The 23,173-nt window shown below is 36.3% G+C and overlaps 1 protein-coding gene across 4 annotated transcripts; it reads left to right on the forward strand.

Annotated features, from left to right (window-relative positions):
• Positions 1–367: 367 nt before the first annotated feature.
• LOC132111614 (phosphatidate phosphatase LPIN1-like) lies at positions 368–22,421 on the forward strand. 4 transcript variants are annotated; one of them, XM_059519066.1, is made up of 21 exons: positions 368–518; positions 6,552–6,752; positions 8,690–8,785; positions 11,206–11,507; positions 12,880–12,969; positions 13,262–13,360; positions 13,616–13,745; positions 13,818–14,103; positions 14,192–14,285; positions 14,376–14,557; positions 14,992–15,085; positions 15,207–15,276; positions 16,126–16,218; positions 16,393–16,454; positions 18,023–18,161; positions 18,247–18,395; positions 18,469–18,555; positions 18,648–18,800; positions 18,886–19,000; positions 19,331–19,434; positions 22,129–22,421. In XM_059519066.1, exons 1-21 carry the CDS (start codon positions 450–452, stop codon positions 22,286–22,288), a joined length of 2,775 nt encoding a protein of 924 aa, XP_059375049.1. In that variant the 5' UTR covers positions 368–449; the 3' UTR covers positions 22,289–22,421. The 4 variants fall into 4 exon arrangements, with proteins under 4 accessions (XP_059375049.1, XP_059375048.1, XP_059375051.1 ...); XM_059519065.1 differs by having other exon boundaries at positions 11,206–11,506; positions 12,870–12,969; XM_059519068.1 differs by lacking the exon at positions 22,129–22,421 and adding an exon at positions 21,932–22,118 and having other exon boundaries at positions 11,206–11,506; positions 12,870–12,969.
• Positions 22,422–23,173: the final 752 nt, after the last annotated feature.

Here is a 23,173-nt window from a genome sequence, read left to right on the forward strand (position 1 = left end):
GCGCCCTCTCGTGGCTGTAGACGGTAATGTTTTCTCTTAGTTCTAAATAAATGCGACTTATAGTCCAGTGCAACTTAAATGTTTTTTTCCTCATCATGACGTATTTTTGGACTGATGCGACTTATACTCAGGTGCGACTTATAGTCCGAAAAATACAAGATATATATATATATATATATATATATATATATATATATGCTAATTGTGAGAAAGTTGTAGTGTTATCCCCTCCCTCAGGAAGGGGCTGACCGCTTGAGGCTCTTCATGCCAGCCCCTCTCAAGTTTCGCCTGTGGACACCATTCCAAGAACACACTTGGTAAAATTAGTATACGAAAACACATTCAAGCCCAGTATATAACTCACTGCTCAGCCATTGGCACAAGCATAAAGTCTAGTCTCAGCTTTGTAGTAAAGGCTTATTTCAAATACTGGAGTGGATAATGGAATCATGATAGCAGAGGATCAAGTGGAAGGATACAATGAGAGATTCAGCCCAAATGAGACGAGCTGGACATGGGTAACCGACTGTGATTTATCAGTTTAATATTCAGTATGATGAAATGAAATACTGAAAAATGTCTGTCTGGGCCTGATATACAAACATAACATAATTTAATAGGTTTACTGTGTTTAAAGTTTTTACTGTAGTTTTAATAGCCTTTCAAATAGCTTTAGTGTTCATTGCTTACTCTCAATTAATTTTGTGTTGATTGTGGCCTGAATGATTATTCTGAACTGGTTGTTTTCAAAATAAGTTTCTCATTTCAAGAATGAATTATTAGTATGTTATAACAAAAGTACATATAATATGCATGGTTTTGAGATAAATGTTCTAAGGCATAATTTAACATATGATTTGAATATTTATTATATTCTGATGTTTATTAATTAGTCTGTGAAATACGAGGAGTTTTGGCACCTGCGTATCAAATGCCCGTTTGGGGACAGTCATAGGTAGGGACACCATGAGCTGCTTCTAGAGCCTGTTATGTGACCTAGAACCAAAGAGCACCGAGTGCGTCACTGTGTCACATTACACGAGCATTTGACCAGGGCAGACTGTCCAGTCGCTGTTTGCGTTCAACCTCTAAACAAATCCATCCTTCAAAGTGTCTGGATGTTTGTACAATGTTGTCATTAAACCAGAGTATTTTTAATAAGCAGTAACATAAGATGTTTAATTCAAAGTCAGGCAATATCTCCAGATATCAGTGAAGGTCAGGAGCTGTATGCTGTTGCATAATCACAGCCGCTGTCATTAAAGAACCCACTTAATGGTTAGGATTCATGATTCATGAATGATTCATTTATAATAATGCTAGGTTGTTGTGGTTGCTACATTCAATTGAATTTAAAAAAGCAACACAGATGCAGGTTTGTAATGATTGATGTAATCGAACCCCCTTCTGCAGTTAAATATGGCCAGTGCTACATCAAGGCTGAAATAAATGATGTAAAGCTACCAGTGCAGCAGCGCATGAGTCTGCTTGTGCTGACCCAATGGAAAATGTTCTGCTGGTTTTTGAGAACAGGGTTTTTAGCTTGATTGACTATAAACAAACATCAGCATGATCTTCCAGCAAAGCCTGTTCTTCCGTTTCCACTTTTACACTCCACTTGAGTGGGTTTAGAAGAGACAAGATGGTACAAAGATTGTCTATTTCCACTCATGTACCTTCTGTGTGTTCTGGCTAGGTTCTTAATGTTCTCAACCAAGGAATTATAAAATAATAATAATGATAATAATAAATAAATATTAAAAATAGGCTAAAAACTATTTTAGCCTGAAAGTTTAATAAACATTTAGTAATTATATTAATTACCAGCTAAGCATTTCAGTTTAGCACTTTTGAGTTTTTGACAGTCTGCAATCATACTGCCGGTTCATTGATTTGCTAGTCTTTTAAATCATCTTAATTTGGGTGCTTTTTAAGCAAATATTGATTTGTTTTGTATTGAGTTGTTTTATATGCCTATGGTACACGATGTACTGCCCTGGGATGTCAGGAATACAATGAAAAACAGGCCCCACTTCACCGAAGAGTCTCAGTGTCAGTCTTCTCTTGTACAATGGTAAGGTCAGCAGTTTAGTCAAAACATGACCCCTGTGTCACAGACTGCTCTGGCTCTGATTGGTGGAAATGGCCCATCCCAGGCGACTCCCCCTTCCTCGCCGTAAACGCATTCACTGGTTTTCTTGGGAATGTATTTCCACAATCAGTCACGTGCTTTAAGCTTATAGACTGCACTGTAAAGAACCATATGGGCAGTCGTTAGGGTAGATAAGATAAGAATTACAGCTAAATATAGTAAATATTGCATTATTTTATTATATAATGACTGACAAGAGACAGCAAAACTAATCAAGATACATTATAACAATGTTAATATATATACACAAGTGTTAATATCTTGACCACCAATAAATGTTATTCATATATAGTTATTTTAACTTGGATATTGTAATCAAACAACGCATCGGTAGTCTCCTGAGTCTCCTCAGAGCCCAGACCATCTTAATCACATTCTCCGATTCCTAGAAACTCCGCCAGTGTATCTGGAACGTACTCTAGTGTTCTGGTGTATCCTGTGGAGAAAACAACAGTTCATAGAGTGCATGCTGACAGTACGCTGTGTAATCGGATAGCTGGGCAGTCCTTGCTTTAACATGGGCAAATTCTCTTAGGTTGTAAATAGCCTGAATAGCACTTCATAGAAACACACTTTACTTTAAGGTCCAGTTCTTGCTAACCATTAACTACAACTTTTGCTTAATTAAACCCTTAGTTTGCTGTGTATCAGTAGTTAGTAAGGTACAGTAGTTGCTAATTTTATTATTGGGTAGGATTATGGATGTAGAATATGGTCATGCAGAATATGTGCTTTATAAATACTAATAAACAGCCAATATGTTAATAATATGAATGCTAATAAGCAAAATTTTCCCAATCTGCAAGTATGAGCAAACTAGCTGTATGAGACATAAAATACCTGTAATTAAAAACCTTTAAATTTTGATAGCATGCAATGGTGGTGGAAAAATAATCAGTAAATCTCCACTCAAGCACCCACATATCTTTTCTATGATGACTTATAGCCACAGACACAAACTCGTTCTACTGTAAACATTCGAATGCCAGTTCAGCTGCTGCTGCTTTCCTGCCACGTGAGCAGATTGTGTGTGTGTGTGTGCTAAATCCATTAAACGCGTGGATTAAAAGTAATTCATTGTCAGCATTATATTTCACCACCTCGATGCCATTTTCAGCAAACAATTAGAATGAAATATAAATTAGGCAGATAATTGTGGATTTCAGTCGATGCATTAACTGATCTGTTATTTAAAACGCAAGTACAACGAGCTGCTCGCCGTTATAATAGTTTCAAATAAACGTTAATTGCGTTTTAAAAAATAAAAAAAGTTAATGTTAAAGATGATTCAAATACCTATAATGTCTTATACTACACCGTTGACGCTTGTTTGCGGTGTCGAATAGCACGGTAGCGTTCTTGTCGCGTTGCGTCGCATCAGGGTTTCATTGGTTCACTGTGTGAGACGTCATAACTCCAACTACAAACGTGAAAGACGCGTCGCGCGAATTCTATTCGATACAGTAGGCAGCTTCGACTGTACTGCTGTTTGTCGTGTTGCGTAGCTAGCAATGTAGATGCGAGCAAAGGGTTAACTGTGATGTCAGCTGCAGAGGCAGGGGCTGCTATAACCGCAAACAGTTTCCACATTGCTTTAAATAAAACACCAGCACAGTCAGTCAGACAGGGTGTCAAACGCTAGCGACAAAATACATGAGCGAAAAGCATCGAACATCAACCGGATTCAGTCGCTTCCGAGGATCCACTAAGTACTTTTGAATGGCTGTCATCCTAACACCTCTGCCGCATCCCACGTATGTATTTACAAGGAATTTCATCCCTTCCTGGCCCCTCATATCCATACTGTTTATAATCATTAGCAAACGTTAATGCATACACTTGTTTGGATAAACATATGTATATGCACTGTGAAGGGGGCTTGTTTTTACAGTACAGCGGATGATTGTTTACATTCATTGGGTCTGTGACTTTAATGATCCGTGACATTCGGTTTCTGAAGCAATTCTAAAGGTGGATTTAATTTCTATTAACCACGATAGACGTTTTTTAACGTCTATGTCATTTCTGTATTTGATATATTATCCATGAATCAGTGGTCATTGCAATGTGTGTGTGTGTGTGTGCATTATTACTTTTTAATGACCTTAGCAGTGACCTCCTTGTCTGGATGATATTCTGTTGTAATTAGATGAAATGAGTCTTAAAGTGTTTGTGATTATAAGCTATTATGCAGTAGTTATCCTGCAGCTCTAGTGTCAAATGAAACATTATAGATGCATTGTACATTTGAATGATTGTACTATTATTGGCACCAGTATCTAACAGCAGAACTATTGGAGCCATGTCAGTCCCATGTGACTGTGCATCTGTCTAAATGTGAAGGATCAGTATGTTGTGTATAAACAATGAAGACTTGCTTGAAGGTTTTTATACAATATCAGGGTTACAACTAGGGGGACAAATTATTTGGGTTAAGAAGATTGTCAAGTTTTTCTAAAAGCCAGAGTTTCCACAGTCATGGAAATCCTAAAAAACTGTGATTTCTGGCAAGTCTGTAGTGAATATGCATTCTAGTTCTGTATTTCCCTAAAATATTTATTTGGCTTGAAATGTTTGACCACAGGCAGCTTCACTCTGTCCTCTGAGGGTTATTTGTACAGAACTAAATATAAATGTTTAATTCTGTTGTCACCTGACAAACAAATGCAAATCTGCCCAGCAATCTCTGTAAAATAAATGGTAATAAATAAAATAAAATAAATAAATAAATAATTTTAGTAATCATGAACAGCTGGAAAGGTCATGGGTAAGGGATTAAATTAATTGTTCAAAAAGTGTGAGAATTCTGCATCAATACAAAAATATTTTTCATTCCTCCCATTAATGACAACTTGCTCTGCCTTGTTAGAATTACACAAGCCCTATTGTAATAGTGCTAATAGGATTTTTTTTATTTTATTTTTTTATTGCAGACACTTGCAATTGTCTAATTTCTTAAAACATTACGTGTTGTGCACTACAGAGAGGCAGTAGTTTTCTGGGTTTGTAGAGCATGCCAGAAACAGACATTATTAAACCCTTAGCAATGCTTAAGGAACACCTTTTTTTGAGCAATGTCATTGTATCTACCGCTTGCAGTCTTAGGGGGTTCTATGATATTTTACCTTTCACCTAAATAGTCAAAGAGATCTTGGCTCGAGTTGAGCAAGACAGCATGTTTTATTAGACCTAATTCACACTACAGGTTTTTTCTTCTCCATTAGGGCTGCAGCTGCAAAATTTCACACAATCGAATACTGTTTATTGTAGAGATGTTTAATTTTATCATACTCACTAAACACTCACAGATGGCTCATCAACATCACAGTTGCCTTTACATACTTAATTGTGCACTCTCACACAGACAGCTAAAGGGGTCATATGATGTTGCTAAAAAATTACATTATTTTGTGTATTTGGTTTAGTGAAATGTGTTAATGCGGTTTAAGGTAAAAAAAAAAAAAAACAAACATACTGTACATTATTGTTTCTCCTCTATGCCACGGCTTTTTGAAATCCTTAAATTTTTTTAAAAAGCTCATCGTTCTGAAAAGTGAGGTGTACGCTGATTGGCCAGCTATTCATGTCATTGTGATTGGCCGAATACCTCAAGTGTGTGATGAAAATGTTACACCCCTTACCATACTGTGATGCCGTCTCCTGGTGCGACGAGACAAAACCAACAAAACCCATTACAAACGAGGCATTTGTAGCATCCAGTGGGGACATAATTACTGAGTATAATGATACATACTGTCTTTTTACGCTTTTTACGTGAGTCAGAATTATTTGTCAGAACATTGTAGGCTACTCTCCCAGGAAACAGTTCCAACCTCCATAAAAAGCGCTGCATACATCTAAATATTTGGTTTGAACTGCTCTGAAACAATGTTGTAAATACAACTTAACCACTGATTTCTAGTATGGAAGGCAAACAATGTCTCCACGGCATGATGGTGGTGGCCGCAACAATACTACAGAGAGAACACCTTCTTTTATTATGCAAATGTTCCCACACAGTGACGTAGACGAGGAGGGCGTGGACGAGTTTAAACTTTTATTAAGAATATGTCTTTGGGCTTGTGACTTTAGTCTTTGCAACTTTACAGATCTTATCTATTCACAAACAGCTTGTAACACTCCAAAGTGAAAGGAAAACTTGAAATCGCATCATATGACCCCTTTAATTTTAGTGCTGTCGTGCACAGAGAATTATATTGCTTGATGTAATGATACAATACTTGTTTATTAATAGAAAATAGTTTGTTACATGTAAAAGAGCAACAGAGAACATTACTGGAACATAATAACAAAAAAGAGAGATTTTAAGATGATTTTAAGGTGTTTATTTGAGTAGTTTAATGTTTGCCTTTAAAAGCTTGACATCTCTCTATTTCAGAGTCAGACCATGAATTACGTGGGTCAGCTAGCCGGTCAGGTTTTTGTGCAGGTGAAGGAGCTGTACAGAGGCCTTAACCCTGCCACCCTGTCCGGCTGTATCGATGTTATTGTGGTGCGTCAGCCCGATGGAAGTCTGCAGTGTTCACCTTTTCACGTCCGTTTCGGCAAGATGGGAGTGCTGCGCTCCCGGGAGAAAGTGGTAAGCACTAGCTTAGACATGTTTTATGGTGGCAGCATATGGAATTTTTCATATTTTTGCAGCTTACCATTTCGTTGATTCAACTTGTGTGTGTTAAATTGTTATTTCACACCCCCTCATTATTTGCTTTTGAGGTTGGTTGTCATGTTACAGAAGCACATTCGAGCCTCTGGGAGAACCAATGAATGCATTAATATATGCATATTCTTAAACCGATTATGCTTGTGAAAATGCATGTGGTCATGTAAACACTGTTTCCCTTTATTTACATAATGACATAAATGGCTTGAGAATAAACTGATCAACACTAGATATTTATCCATTACCCTTATTTCACCTGGTATGCAAACACTTTATTAACCTGCATCCAATTGGCTTACTCAAGTGCTCATGTGCGATATGTAACTGGAAAGTGCCCTTATATGGCAGATTTAAGCTCTGATTCAAACTCTGACTTTTTCTTGACCCAAGAAATATATAAAAAAGCGTCCTCATCTTGTGCAGCCAAAGGACAGGTGGTAGAGTCATAGAAACTTGTAGAATTAGAATTTAAGAATTTGTTTTTAGTATGCTATATCACATGTGAGGATGCTGCAGTTGACGAATTGTTTATAGCCTTTTCTCACACTAGCTGAAATAAATGGCGGATTGAATTTGAAAACAAAGTATAATAATAATTATAATAATGATTGGCATGGTTTGATGTGATATGAGCTAACCGATCGTTAAATTGAATCACTATTGATTTTAGTGATTTTAAAATATTTTTCAATCAGTGCAGTATCTCAGATTAAAATAGAGGCTAGGCCTTAATTCCCTAGTTGATTTTATACAACATTTTTACTTTTATTCGGTTGTGGATTTAAATGTATATTAAGGCATTCTCAAAGATTTTTTTGTTGTTGTTTTAAATGTTGATTTGAAGCGTCAGTTTTTGATTATTACTACAGTCAAACCAGAATACAGAGAGCATTTTGTTATACAAAACATTACAATTCTATAAAAATGTAACAAAAATAAAGAGGAATGCTTTATCAGAGCTTAATCCTTCTTTTCTGACTCATTTCGGCTATACGGTTAGCCATACCAATTCATTTGAGTGTACATTATTGTGTATGCGTGTCTGTGAGTGTGTAAGTGAGTGTGTGTGAGTGGAGGTGTCTGTTTTGGACTCCTGATGTTTTAGAGTGTAACCCCTTCCTTGCTGTCCAATTTGTACTGAATTGTAGTTGAATTATTCGTTTTATTTCTTTACACCAGTGCATAGGAGTGTGTGTGTGTGTGCACAAGTGTGTGTGTGTCCGTGTGTGTGTGAGTGGGTGTGTTGATTTTACACCCTAGATGTTTTAGAGTTTCAGCCCATCATTGCTGTGCATTTTTTTACTGCATCGTGTGGGATTTGTAGATTGTACGCACAAAAATGTTCTGTATTATTATAATTTTTATTAATTTTTTTTTTTGCCATTTCCCATTCATTTCCTATGGTCTGTCATTTTTGACTGAAGACCATGAGTGTGACTATTTTTTTATGAGCACTTAGCTTTTTTGAATCATGCCTTCAATTTTTTTTGTTGTTCACATACCAAGTGCCCTGAAAGTCACCAAGTTTCATACCATTCCGATGAAAATGTAGAATTCTTTGGTCAAAAGGGTTAAAAAATATCTTCATTTTGTGTTCTGAAGATGAACGGAAAAAGTGACATAATTTGTTTAATCTTTGAACTGTACATTTCTGCTATACTGTATATACATTACTTTTATCAAAGTCATGGGCATATGGTCATAAATATAGTCTTTGAAGTTTTAGACTTGTAGGAAAAATTTTGTTTTATGATGGGATAAAACTAGCATTGTCATTGGCCCTGTGTTGCACATGGCTTACTGTTGTAAATTGTCTTTATTATAGTGACAGCATTCCATGTTCCCTTTCTCCTCAGGTTGACATTGAGATAAATGGGGAGCCAGTCAGTTTACATATGAAACTAGGTGAAAATGGAGAAGCATTCTTTGTCAAAGAAACAGAAAGTGATGAGGTGAGTACTGGCGTCCTGTACCAAACAATAAATTGTTGCATTGTTTTTATTGCAGCCAAGGTTCATTGTGTACTGAGAAATGTAACATATGCAAGTATGTACAGTACGTATGCATGTCTCCTCATGAATACCATATCTTGAAATCTGAACTTGCTTACTGGAAACAATCCTACCACATGCATTCTGCAACCTGAGCATGAACACTTTGCTCTAGAACAGACCCTTTCTGCCAAGGCCACTGTTGTCCTGTCTAAAACAGCACCCATCTTTATGCTTCCCAAGCTTGAAAGAAAAAGCCGGCCAATTTAAAGGGCAAAGTAATGCACAGGAGAAAAGCCCTGAAACACTTCCCCATTACTTTCTGACCACAGATGGTTTCTTGCTCATCACAGGAACAAATGCCTGAGATGAATATCTGTTGAGGTACATTGCGTTCGGTAATTGCTAGAATGGTTGCCTTCATGTGGAACATTCTGTCTCCTTTTTTTAAAAGAGAGATGCACTTGTGCTATGATCCCTCAACCCTGGCCTTGTGTTACTAAAATAATGCTCTTTACATACAGTGTACACTGTGTAACAATATTATGTGCTCGCTAAATTATGTCATTCTTTATGTCAGCAGGATCACTGTCTATTTGTCTGAACCGGTTTAGATGTTTGTGCTTCATTTGACTAAATATAGCCAGTAGCAAGCAGAGAGCTATCACCGGATTGCATTCACAGGAATGCTAAACTCCTGAATGGCGTCATTTATGTTAATATGATATTCTGTTATGAATACAAGTTTAACACTTCTAGAAAAGGACATTTAACACATTGGATGCTATGGTGTAGCATTTTAGGAGATGATGTTCTAGAGATGTAATGGCATGTAAGTTTCATATTCATATCATTTAAATACTCTTTTATTTATTAGCAATGAACATTTAATTGTAAACAAAATGCAAATGTATTAAACATAAATTATTAAAACCATTTAATTATTAGCAGTGAACATTAAATAAACATCCACATAAAAAAAAATTATTCAGATTAAATGTTTAAATCTCTTTTATATGATTTATTAGCAATGAACAATAAATACAATTAAATAAAATTCTAAATGTATCACATGAAAAAAAAAAAGTTTTGTTAGAAAATGTAAATGTTTTATGTGTTAAACATTAGCTACTTTTCATGCTATATTACTTTCATACATATACTGGCTGTTGCTGTTTTTTTATTTTTTTTTAGGTTGGGGGCATTTTTTGCCTTTATTTTCTCCTTTATTATCAGTGACAGTGAAGAAAGTGTGTTTTAAACAAGTATGACACATATAAATACATACATACTTCATATCCTTGTAATGATGTGTGACAGTATTACCTCAACATACTGTTTAGTCTTTAAGCAGTTTTAAAATATCAGTTTTAATGCAGAAGAGACTTTTTTCACTGAAGTGCAGTGAACTTGGGATTGTCTTGTTGTCGCTACAAAAGATTAAAGCTGCTGAAGGGGATTTCTTTTTCATGGAATACCTTACACAAAATGTCAGATGACATATATTACTCAAATGAGTATCCTGAGAAGGTAACCTCCGCCAACCTCAACCAATGGCATTAGTTTGTGGTCCAACTAACTTTATCCTCTCCTCCTTTAATGAAAAGTGATTTTAAAGTGCTCAAGAACTCTGGTTTTCTGTATTAGTTATTGTGATGGTTCCAGCTGTTGTATAGTCAGTGTATCTATTTGTGTTGTGGTGATAATGTTTAGCAGAGCTAGACTTGATTATGGTCTGTCTGCTTCAATGGGAGTGATAACTGATATATGAGCCGGCAGTGTTGGCCGTCTGGTTCTCAAGGGCAATGGAGTGACGTAAACAACTGAACATTATGTTATTATATATTTATGTGCAGCCATGCACTTATGTCATGACTTAGAGACAGTTCAGAGCTGTGGCACGTGCATGAATTTGTCTGTAATGAAAGATGCAGTGATCTGTCACAAGGCATTAGGGTCACAGTGTTGTGCTTTTGGAATTAAGGTGGACACAGTCAAACTAAATATATGGCTACAGTCTACATTCATGGTTATATGAGTGAGTGGTTGTGTTTGTAAATATACAGTGTTTTTGTAAGGGAACTGTTTGCCTACAACACACTCTACCAGGGTCTAATATTAACTTTTTGCAACACCTGCCAGTAGTGGGTGAATTATGACATTTTACAGGCCATAAATATTTCTCAGTGGTAATGGAACTACATAGTTAACATTATTTAATTTTTTCCCCCAATATTTTACTTTGAATAGTTTTTTCTTAGAATATTTGCTGCAAATAGATGTAGATGTTTTCCTCCAAAGATTGACAAATAAAAACCTTTAAAATGCATAAACTCCCTAAAGAATGCCTACATTTAGTACTATAATTTCTCTCTCTTCAGGAGATGGTGCCGTTCCACTTGGCTACATCACCCATAATTTCAGAGGGCTCTGCCCTCATGCAGGCCCAAGTTGGAAAAGGCCTGTCCCGTCTGTCTGAGTCTGGAAACGGAGCCTCCATTCAAACCCTGGGCCCCATGCAGGCCCCTGGTGACAGTTCATTAATGAAGAAGAGAAGGAAGAGGAGAAGAAAATCTCAAGTAGACAGCATAAAGCGAGAAGACAACGGAGACTTTTCTGAAGACGAGGACATGTTTCCCATTGAAATGAGTTCTGATGATGATACAGTGGCTGCAGGAAGCAGGTCAGAACAAACAGTAGATATGGAGAAAGTTTATTACACATGACTTTCGTCATTCTAAAGCTGTATTTTTTTCCATGCAACACAAAAGCAGAAATTTTGAACAATGTCCATGCCACTCTTTTCTATACCAGGGGGTGTCAAACATAAAAAAATATAAAATAGTAATACAAAAAAAAAAGTTACAGAAGTAAAGGGTAACACTTTTTTGTTAGCAATTACAAACACGCAATTGTTTTTGAGACATTTAATATAATTTACATATAACTGACATAAAACCTGTTGAATGTATGTGAACTTAAATGAGTTTTGAGAGCTGAGATGGATGGTGTTTTTGAAGCATGTCAGCCCCTGGTCACCATTCACTTTCGTTGTATGTGGGTTAACGGGGATAGTGGTCTTACCAAGATCTCACACTGAATCTAAATCCCACTTTTCAGTTCAACCTAGCCTAGCAGGAGATGTGGAGCTTAACTTATTTCCTGTACAGAGCATAGAACATGCAACATTTAAGACAGATGAGATGGATCTGAGAAGAGAGATCTGATGCAGAGAGATCCTCCTCCTCTTAACTAATTTGAAAACACTGCATATTATGTGATTGCTGTGGCATAATATGCTTGCTGGAATGAATCCGATTGCAGTGTTCTTGTGATGTGGGCTGTGTTCGAATAAGCTCTGCAATGGAGAGAGAGAGGCTAAGTAGAGAAAAAGAGGTCGCCAGTCATATTGCTCAAGTAAACAAGCAGCTCAAACACCCCCTCCAATGTTTTTCCACGAAATTCATGAAACCATGCCAGTTCTGGCCTCAGCTCGAGGGGAGTCCTTTGTAATGCTGGGCAATCTAGCATTACCCCCACATATCTGAGAAAAGAAATGATTTGCAATATAAGCCAGTTTAACAACATAAACATCCTTTTCCCTTCTTTCACTCCCAGTGGACGACAAGTTATGTATTTTATCTGTTCAATCTGGATAAGCAAGTTAAAAGGTCAATCTTGAAGTGCACTGCATGCTTTGCATTACCAAGAACCTGCTTCCCAGGTTCCAGTAATCGATTTAAAAAGTGACAGTTTTCCCGCTGGGAAAACACTGTTCACAAGGCCAAAAAGAGTCAGCTGGGAATGAATCTAAACTCAAGAATGTGTTGCTCGGCAAAGCAGCAGTTTGAATCCAGCTCTTTGGAAACCCCACAATGCTCTCTGTCTTCCTAGAATAATGAGTCTGTTGAAGACAAGCACTGCAGGTGCTTATATCCTGGCTGTATCTATATGCATTGAATGTAAATGTAAATGTACTTGACTAAATGTACTAAATGTATACAATGTCTTACTTTTACCTCCTGCATGTTTGCCTATACTGTATGTGTTTTCAGAGCCATGTCACGTGAGCTATTTGCTGAGCAGGTGAAAAGAACTAGCAGCACATACACACAGTCTGAAGAGAACTGGACTGCTGTTCAAAGGTATGCCACTTAAGACTTCCTAGTTGCACCCGCATTACATATTATGAAAAACAAAGTAACAATTGCAAAATACAGTCACACATTTGAAGTAAAGAGAATTAATATACCACATATACAATACATAGCAAAAGAGACAACAATTAAAGATGCCTGTGACGTGGAAAAAAAATGTGAAATTCAAAAATGTGTATGTCAGACTTATTACTATGCTTATACAGTATATTATTTATTTTATACATGAAATTTAAAATAATGGACATTTGAAAATAAAGTTTTGTTTTCTGAGCAACAGCAAAGTGTTGGGGAAGACCTGCTCTTTACCCATTCCCACCAGTTCAGGATTATCCATTTCCTGCCCTCAACAAACAGCCATGTTTCAGTCCACACACAGGTAACAGCCACAATCGCTATACAATGTAATTAAACTTTAAACAAAGCCATAAGCAGTAACTTAAGCTTTAAAAGCCTTACATTTCTCTAATGTATTGTCATGATTTTTACTGTTTGTCAAGCATGGAATTCAGTTTTGCAATACAAGTAATTAACAGTTAAAGGCATTGTTCCTATCTTATTTCACAACAGCTGTATAAATACAAATCTACAGTTAATCCAAATGTTTCTCAATGTCTCTCATTCCTCCTTACAGCAGCCCAAATGGCTCCTTGCCATCCACACCCAAGAGTGACTCCGAATTGCTGACCAGTCAGAGGAGAGAAGGGAAACCGGACAACCCTGAGATGCTTTGGACGTGGGGAGAGCTGCCTCATGCTGCAAAGGTACAATATTCACTAGACATGCCACATTAACAAATGTGAAGCAGCTAACTCAATGTCTTTCTTTTTCCACAGCCATCATTCCTGCAGCCCATTTCGGAGCCTATGGTGGTGACCCCAAGATCAATCCCACCATCTGATAGCAGACACTTCAGAGCCATCACTGGAGATGCAATGGTGGAGTCTCAGGGCAGTGATGTGTATGTGCCTGATCTCAAGGTTGAAGAGGCAACATCTGCCGCTGCTGTAGATGTGGAGGCCATCAGTGCTGCAGCCAATCTCATCACAGACCTAGAGGAGGGGCGGCACAGTCCTGGAGCTCATGCCATTAGCCACACAGACTCTCCATCCAAGAAAAAAGGTATGTAACCTTTTATGATAAAGTTACAAAGCAGAACATATTTGGCTACTTTTTAAAACATCTAATGCCATACTACATCAATTCCTAGACAAAAGGAGCCGGCACCTTGGATCAGATGGAGTATATCTGGATGACATCACAGAGTTGGAGCCTGAGGTGGCAGCCTTGTACTTTCCAAAGAGGTACATTTTCACTTCTTCATTTATGATCCAGATGTAATCTAAATATTTAAAAATGATTTTTAATTGTGAAATGTATTTTTTGTTGCTCAGTGATGGAGCAACTTCTGTGAGGGGTGGGGCAGATCCGAGAAGTGCCAATCAGTCCCCTCAGTCAGTGGGCAGCAGTGGGATGGACAGTGGGGTGGACAGCTTTTCTGACCAGTTAGGAGACTTGCCTCATATTGCCATCTCTCTCTGTGGAGGACTGTCAGAAAACAGAGAGATCACTAAAGGTAAAAGGACAAGTTATGATGTACCTTTAAACAACTATTAAAAAGTTTGGGGAAGGTAATATTATTTTAATGCTTTCAAAAGCACATTTTTATTTTAAAAAAATCTGCTTTTTAAAAATAAAAATACAGTAAATGCAGCAATATTGTGAAAATATTATTACAATTTAAAATGCATTCTTTTTTGTTTTATAATTTAATATATTTAAAAATGTATTTTAATGTAAAATGTCATTACTGTCACCTTTGAACTTGGTGAATTACTTTTCACCAAGTATGCATTAAATCTTACTGAGCCCAAACCTTTCAATGGTAGTGTAAAATCATGTATTTTCAGTAGCTGTTCTGTGATTATGTAGGCTCTTTATTAACATCCAGTTTTTTCTAGATTTCATTAGCTGGGGAAGTCATTAAGCAATTAAATCTTTCATTCACAGAGGAATTCGAAGAACGAGCCATATCTTATCAGGAGTTTGCAGATAATCCATCTATCATTGATGATCCCAACCTGGTCGTAAAGATTGGCACCAAGTATTTCATAAATCCTTTTGCCACATAAAAAGTCTTTTATTAAAATGCTGTCAAAATACTCTTAATTAAGTCGTTTATTACATTTCTCAGTTATTTCACACATTTTGTTCTCTCCACAAAGGAATTATAACTGGACCACAGCCGCTCCTATTGTACTAGCCATGCAGGTTTTCCAGAAGCCCTTGCCAAAGGTAAGGACTGCATAAACAACACACACATGTACATAAAGCTCTTCAGCTATTCAACCAACACTGACCATGTTGTCTTACATTAGTTTAAATAAAGCTTTACATTTGAGCTTGTTAATGTCAAAGTCAGACATTATAGTAATGCCATTCAAAGTAAAATATTTTAAATAAATAAATTACAGTGATTTGAAATTAAACTAATAACTTTATTAATTTGAGGGTGGAATTCATGTGCCCCCTGCAGGTGGATTAAAACAAAGAAACTGTTCATTTGGAAACATCAATGTCCTGCATATACAATAAAGAAAATAGTGTACTTCACTCGATGTGTCTCACTTTTTTAATATTTATAATTATTTGGACACCTTTTTATTTAAAACTCATTACTAACCATTACCAAATGCATAGCATGGATTAAATAGATGATGAAATACATCACAGTGATTGAAAATACTGTTTTGTTTCTGTATTGTTTGTCTTCTCAAGTGTTCAGCTAGTGTTTCATGGCTTTTTAAAGTCCTTGTGTATACTACACCCCGGCTCTCATGGCACTCCAGGGCATTTAAATTTGTCTCTTCCCTCCTCCTTGCTTTTCGTTTCTTTTTTTTTAAATTGATCTCCCCCATCCCATCCCATTGTGCGCCATTGCACTAAGTATTCCTGCCTGAGTTATGTCTACTCTGCTCTTGGTTTCTTCACATACTGTTTTCCTAGTGTGTTCGTCTCTAGTCCTGTACGTCTTTATGAATTTTTTGTTGATTTATTAGCTGCATGTTTGTTCAGTCACAGTCATCCATTTAATCATTTAGTTTTTGAGTTTTGAGTATCAGGGGCTCTATGCATTTGCTCCAGGCCACAGTGGAGAACATCATGAAGGAGAAGATGCCCAAGAAAGGAGGACGCTGGTGGTTTTCATGGAGGGGCAGAAACAACAGCTCCAAATCCGTATGTTTGCATTATTTTATATAGGAAATAATTGTGAATTGAATATAATGGTGAAATGTTACCAGTGAATGTTATTCCAATACTTTTTGACTTTGCAGGTTTGCAAATATTATATATGCAAAAAAGCATGCAAATCAAAATGTAACAGAATTACTATCATACATACTGCAACAGGAATCAGCATCTGACCAGATTGAAGGTGGAGAGGATTCTATAAGAACAGCATCTTTGAGCAGGTACCTAATGAATCATATTTAGAAATAAAACCGTCTCAAAACACAATTAAGCCTTTAGAAACTCTATTAAAAACAGAATTAGCTTGAGCTGTTACACATACATACAGTTAGCCCATGCATGTGCTGAAGTTGAGTACCATAAATGTCAACAGAGATCTCACAATAGCTAAAGAGAATAAATATTGTATTACTTTAGAAAGGCTAAGGCTATATGAAGATTTCTAAGACATTAAAAGTTCCTAGAGACACAGTTCTCTGCCTTTTTCCTTAGCTTAAAGTGTGTTGTACCAGAAAACCTTTGAGGGTGTTGAAGAAAAAGCACAATATCAGAAAATGTTTAATCAGAAAATCTGCAATGTTAAGCCAAAGACTTGCGAGATGACTCGATGAAAGGAGGAAAACCATTTCAATGCAGTGTGTAAGAAGAACACTAGACAAGTATGGCCTTTATGTTGAGGCATCTTGCAGAATACCACTCTTGATCAAGAAGAACAAAAGGCAGACTTGAACTTGATAAAATTCATTTGTGTAGGCCTGTGGAGCTCTGGAGGAATGTTTTATGGGGTGATGTGACCAAACTGGAACTTTTTGAATCCATGGATCAGCTGTATGTCTACTGCAAAACAGGCAAAGCTCAGGTGGATCAGTCTTGTTATGGAGGTGGATCAGTCCTGTTATGGGGTTTCTTAACTGTAGCAGGAAGTAGAAAACATGACTGTATGAAGGACATCATGGGTTCTTTGAAGTATCAGCCCATTTTGACAAGAATTATGATGCCTTTGGTGCAAAGACTGAAGCTGATGATCAATGGACTTACCTGTAGTTTTTGGCTATTAGATGACAGGCTCATCTTCTGCACTTTTTGAACATTTTTCAGCTTAAGTGAAGTTATAAATATGATGTTGTTAGGTCCTGTTCACAACAACACAAATTCTTGGCATGAAAATTTGGTTCAGTTTTTGCACTTGATATATATATTTTCAAACCAAAAACAGCATGATGTTTATAACACAACACCAAATAAAAGAGTACAGAAAAATAGTTTGTGAGCACCAAATTTTATTGGGTGGCCAGTTTCTTTGAAGTGCAGTGGAAATTAGATTTTGTTTTACTTTCCTTTAAAAAGTGTTGCATTGATGGCATGCAAATATTTGTGTCTGTACAGACACATTAACAGCCATTCATTCAAATTAAAATGTTTATTGCATCAAATGTTTTGCACTAAACATTCATGTTGGTGTGAACATGTCTTTCATTAAGGTCTCTCACATCCAAATGTTATGGTTAAGTTTAATATAAACATATTACTCCATCTCTCAGATATTTAATTAAACAGACTTAAACAGAATTACAGTTTTTGGTACTGTACCTTTAAGACTTCCATAGACATAAACTACAAAATCAGGTTTTAGAACAGGAACTCAATTTTAGAATATGAGCTCAGATGCAGAGACAACTGCGTGACTTATCAAACAAAATGTATTTTAGAATACTGAGAATGTAGACTATTTATAAGGTACACAACACTTTCATTTTAACTGTGGACTGGCTGGTGGTATTTTTCATAGGTTGAAGGATGAATCATCATCCAGTGAAGATGACAGTGGAGGTGCTAAAGAGAATCCTGTGAGCAATCAGCCTGAAGTTCTCCACAGCACTGGAGGCCACTGCTACAGGAAGACTCTTCGTTTGTCTTCAGAAGAGCTAGTAAGCATCTCATTTTCCACAAAGCCTGTAAAGTCAGTCACAGACTATGCTATAGAAACCCACGCTACAAGCATATTCTTTACAGGCCAGTCTGCACTTAAAAGATGGCCCCAATGATGTGGTCTTCAGTGTCACCACCCAGTACCAGGGCACTTGCCGCTGTGAGGGCATGATTTATCTGTGGAACTGGGATGACAAGATAGTGATTTCAGATATTGATGGCACCATCACAAGGTGAGACTACTCAAGACAACTTTTTATGGCAATGTAATGGGTTCGTTGGATTAAATTTCAAAATCTCCTTCAGGTCTGACACCCTTGGCCACATTTTACCCACTCTGGGTAAAGACTGGACCCATCAGGGCATTGCCCGTCTCTACCACAGAGTCAGCCAGTGAGTCCCATACCACATAGAGAGCATGCACATCTATTAAATGTGAGCTCACTTTGAAATGTCTAATATATCTTATTATCTTTGGCAATCAGGAATGGCTACAAGTTTATGTACTGTTCAGCTCGGGCAATTGGCATGGCTGATATGACCCGGGGTTACCTGCACTGGGTTAATGAGAGAGGCACCATGCTACCCATGGGACCTGTGCTGCTTAGTCCCAGTAGTCTGTTCTCTGCATTTCACAGGTTGTAAGACACACAAAACATGCATAGGCTTTAAAAAATTGTGAGAATGCCATATTGTAACTGATTTCTTTTCTTTTAATTTGAGGGAGGTCATTGAAAAGAAGCCAGAAAAGTTTAAAATTGAATGTCTGACCGACATTAAAAACCTGTTCTATCCAAACATAGAACCCTTCTATGCTGCTTTTGGAAACAGAGCAACGGTAAGTACTAGTAGCAAGAACTGCTAACATTACCTTGATATATGTGTCTAAAGTCAATGGGTTATATTTGTAGCAATAGCCAAAAATACACTGTGTGGGTCAAAATGATAGATTTTTTCTTTTACGTCAAAAATAATTAGGATATTAAGTAAATACCATGTTCCATAAAGATATTTTGTACATTTCCTATCTTGAAAATGTCAAAATGTAATTTGTTACGTAATTTGTCAAAAACGTAAATAAATCTGAATTTCGAAAATTGAAGCTTATGACTGGTTTTGTGGTCCAGGGTCACATATGCAAATTTCTAACGAATGTTCTTCTCTCCAGGATGTTTATTCATATAAAGAGGTTGGAGTGCCTTTAAACAGAATATTCACTGTGAATCCTAAGGGAGAGCTCATCCAAGAACATGCAAAGACCAACATATCATCGTAAGTGAACGCAACTGTTCTGGATCTAATGAAAACTAGGGCTGTCAACGAATATTCTAAATTCGAATATATATCCGAATAGTTTTTAAAAAACGAATTTCAAAGGTAAAAATTAATACACTAATAAAAAAAATGTGGGAAAAAAAACGCCCGTGGTAGTAGAGGCGTGGTTGTCTGCTTTGCAAGTGGGCGCGCTAAGTTGACGCGTTTTCATGGAAGATGGCAGCAAGTGCAGAGCCCAACTTGACCGCAGCAGAGAAAGTGAGGTCAAATTGTTGACCCGCGAGAAAGTTGTATGCAAGCTATTTAAGATACAGTTAGCATACCATTCGACCACTAGCAACATGAGGCAATAACGGATAAATTAATTTCGTTCATTTGTAAGGACATGAGTCCGATAAGTATCGCGGATGGGGCAGGCTTTGGGGAGTTCTGTCAAGCAATGGAACCGAGGTATGATTATTTATCATTTAATGTCAAGGAAAAGTACCATGTTTACCACAGCACATCTCGCTCGGAGCATTCAATGTCAGTTCTATATGCTGTAAAACTTCAATTAATATTAATAATATTTGTTTCAATCACTGAATGAAGCCTGCTATATTTGGGACAACAGTCGTGACCTTAAATTGCTTGCACAAAACTCTTGTTCAGCACTCAAAATTTGTTTGTTAATTTAAACCGTTATGTGCAGAGAATGTGAGGGTGAGAGAGCGTGAGGTCTGCAGTCTTGACCATTAGTTGATTTCCTTGTTTTTGTGTAGGTAATAGGTTGTCAAATATGTTTAAACTTAAATAGACTACCTATACAAGTAGTTATGTCTCTTTGTATTATTTTGTCCTGTTATTGATGTAATGTGCTGTTCAGACAATGACAACATGTGCAAATAGATGTTCGAATAGTTCGAATATTCATGTTTTTTTTAAGGAATATTCGAATGTCATTTTTGAGCAATTTTGACAGCCCTAATGAAAACATTTCTTTTCTCATTGTAAAAAACTAAATAATAAATAAAATTGGAAAATCACACGTTACCGTAATATAATTAATTAGGGGTGTGATGAGTTCTCGTGCCACGTGACAATATCCTCATGCAGAGCTTTCAGATATATTTGCATTACACTGGCCCTTTCACCATTGCTATATTATGTTCACATCAGGCAAGTGGCCGCATGATAAGCAGGAAAATTCCGCAATGTATTCTTTATTCCAGTCATAAATACAGAATTCACAGTTTTACGCAGAATGTCATGGAATTTGTAAACTTTTGAATTAACCAAAAGTAGGTCATTACACTTACATCAAATAACGATATGAACTAGTATCTGTAAATATTAAGCCGCAAAAGTCAATTTAAATATGATTCCTGCATGTTCAGCCTCTCTGTTAATGAATGGCGCAGACGCATGGTTTCATTTACACACACACGCACACACACACACACACACACACACAGAAGCGCGCGTGACACTCTTGGTTATTTCAGCATCATCTGTCTCACTAAATGATGATGGAAACACATGTACAACATCTCCAGAACTGCTCTGAGTATGGAAGGACTTTAGGGCCAAAACGTGTGGTTCCAACGCGTTAACACACGATTACGTGTAATTTACGCATTAATTACGTGTTAACGTGTAATCGTGTGTTAACAAGTTGGAACCACACATTTTGGCCCAAACAGCCTTCCATATCCGAGCATTCACATCATGAGCATTTTACCATTCCATTTCCATGGTCATATCAAAAAGAACTGTAAAGGTATTCACGGCAACCCGTCAAAATAAAAGTCTGGTTTGATATGACAACAATAGAATGTACATAGCCTACTACTACTGCTACTACTACTGAAATGAAACAAACATTATTTTTAAGGAATAATCAGACAACATTTCTTCCATGTTTTAATTTTAATTAAATTGTTTTGTTCAATAGTTAGACATGTTAAAACACAGAATTTGGTAAAAATAAAAAATATAAATAATATGGTGAGAAAAAATAAAACATTTCATAGGGGGCTAAATGTAATTTTTGTTAAACTATTAATGCATTTATGTGAAAATGTATAAGTTTCATGATTAATTATTTAGACATGCTTATTAATTTATAAAATTTTATTTAACTATTAAAAAGGAGTTGAGAGCATTTAAAACAGAGAAAAAAAACTATCCAGAATAAAATGAAAAGAATTATATATATATATATATATATATATATATATATTAGTGGAAATCAGTTTACAAAATAATAAACTTGACTGACTGCTTCACTTCCACTTTAAAGGGATATTTGTGTTGTTAATTATATTTATTTTTATTTATAATATTTATAATTTTGTGCAATTACTTGCCAGTCTTTTGTGTTTGTGGAAAAATCTTTTGCAGTGTTTACATGTTGTTTATAAGTGCATAAAATGTATTAAAATAGATGTTTAATTTTATAAAGTACCATCTGAATTCAAAATGCTCCTACTTTTTTGCATTTTGTGTTTTTCAGTTGTCTCGTCTCCTCTCGTGGGATAAGTATCTCGTCACACCCCTATAATTAATGCATCTGGACATTTCACATTTTAATATTTTTGTAATTTCCATTATTATCAATTATTCTTGTTAGACTTATTTTGTAGTGTCCAATAGTTTGGAGTTTGTCAGTCTGACAGTAAATTCATTCATATATTCTTGTGTATTTTACAGTTATGAACGTCTGTGTGAGGTTGTGGATCATGTCTTCCCTCTTCTGATAAGAGGGAACACCACCGACTTCCCCTGTTCAGACACCTTCAGCCAGTTCACCTTCTGGAGAGAGCAGTTACCAGAGGTAGACAAGCAGGATCAACATGCCGAGAGCAGCTGAAAAAAGATAAAATGCCCTACAAACTCAGCTCTTAACACTGTACTGCCATAGGTATTCCTCTTCGCACAAGCAACTTAGCACTTTGCAGACCGCATGCCGCCCTCTGCCTGTCCTTTTATTATTATTTTACATTTTTAGTACAAACATTTATAATTTCTGTTTGTGCTAATGTTTTGTTTTACTTAAAATAATCTGAATCTGGTATATATATACTTTTTTATTAATGAGGTTACAGATATTTTAAAGTGCCAAATGCATTATTCATAACCAAGGTAATTACATTATGCTATTAAAAAAATTGTCTATTAGCTTTTTCCAAGGTAGTAAAGATATATGAGGGAATACAGTTATTTTAGTACATAGTATAAAACGTTTTTGAGCATTTATCATAAAACATGACGAGAGATTTTCATTAAATTAAATGATAATAATAATAAATAAACTCAGCTGTAGGTATAAAAGCCAGCTTTAGTATATCTCAGGTGATAAAGAATTTACACAAGGTACTCTTTTAAAACGTAAAGTGACCTTTCATAAATTATTTTACTACTCCATTTCCTTAACAACAAAACAACAAATGCAAGTGGATCGATGTAATTGTGTCATCCTGGACAACATTTTACAATACACACTTTACGTTTTGCCAAAAAACATATTATTATGAGATAACTTTGCATTCCTTATTATATGTGTGTATATTATGTTAAGTTCACAACTCTGACCAGCAAATATGAATCGTGCAGAAACTGATTTTGTCATACGTCATACCCATTAGCATGTTAAAGAAAAACAAACTAGACAAAAGCAAACAACAATGCAAAGATCACTCAGGTCATGAAGTATTTCCTACCTGTATTAATTCCTTCATATTAATGAGATATCTAT

This window comes from Carassius carassius, chromosome 31 (genome assembly GCF_963082965.1).
Source record: "Carassius carassius chromosome 31, fCarCar2.1, whole genome shotgun sequence".
Taxonomy (NCBI): Eukaryota; Metazoa; Chordata; class Actinopteri; order Cypriniformes; family Cyprinidae; genus Carassius; species Carassius carassius.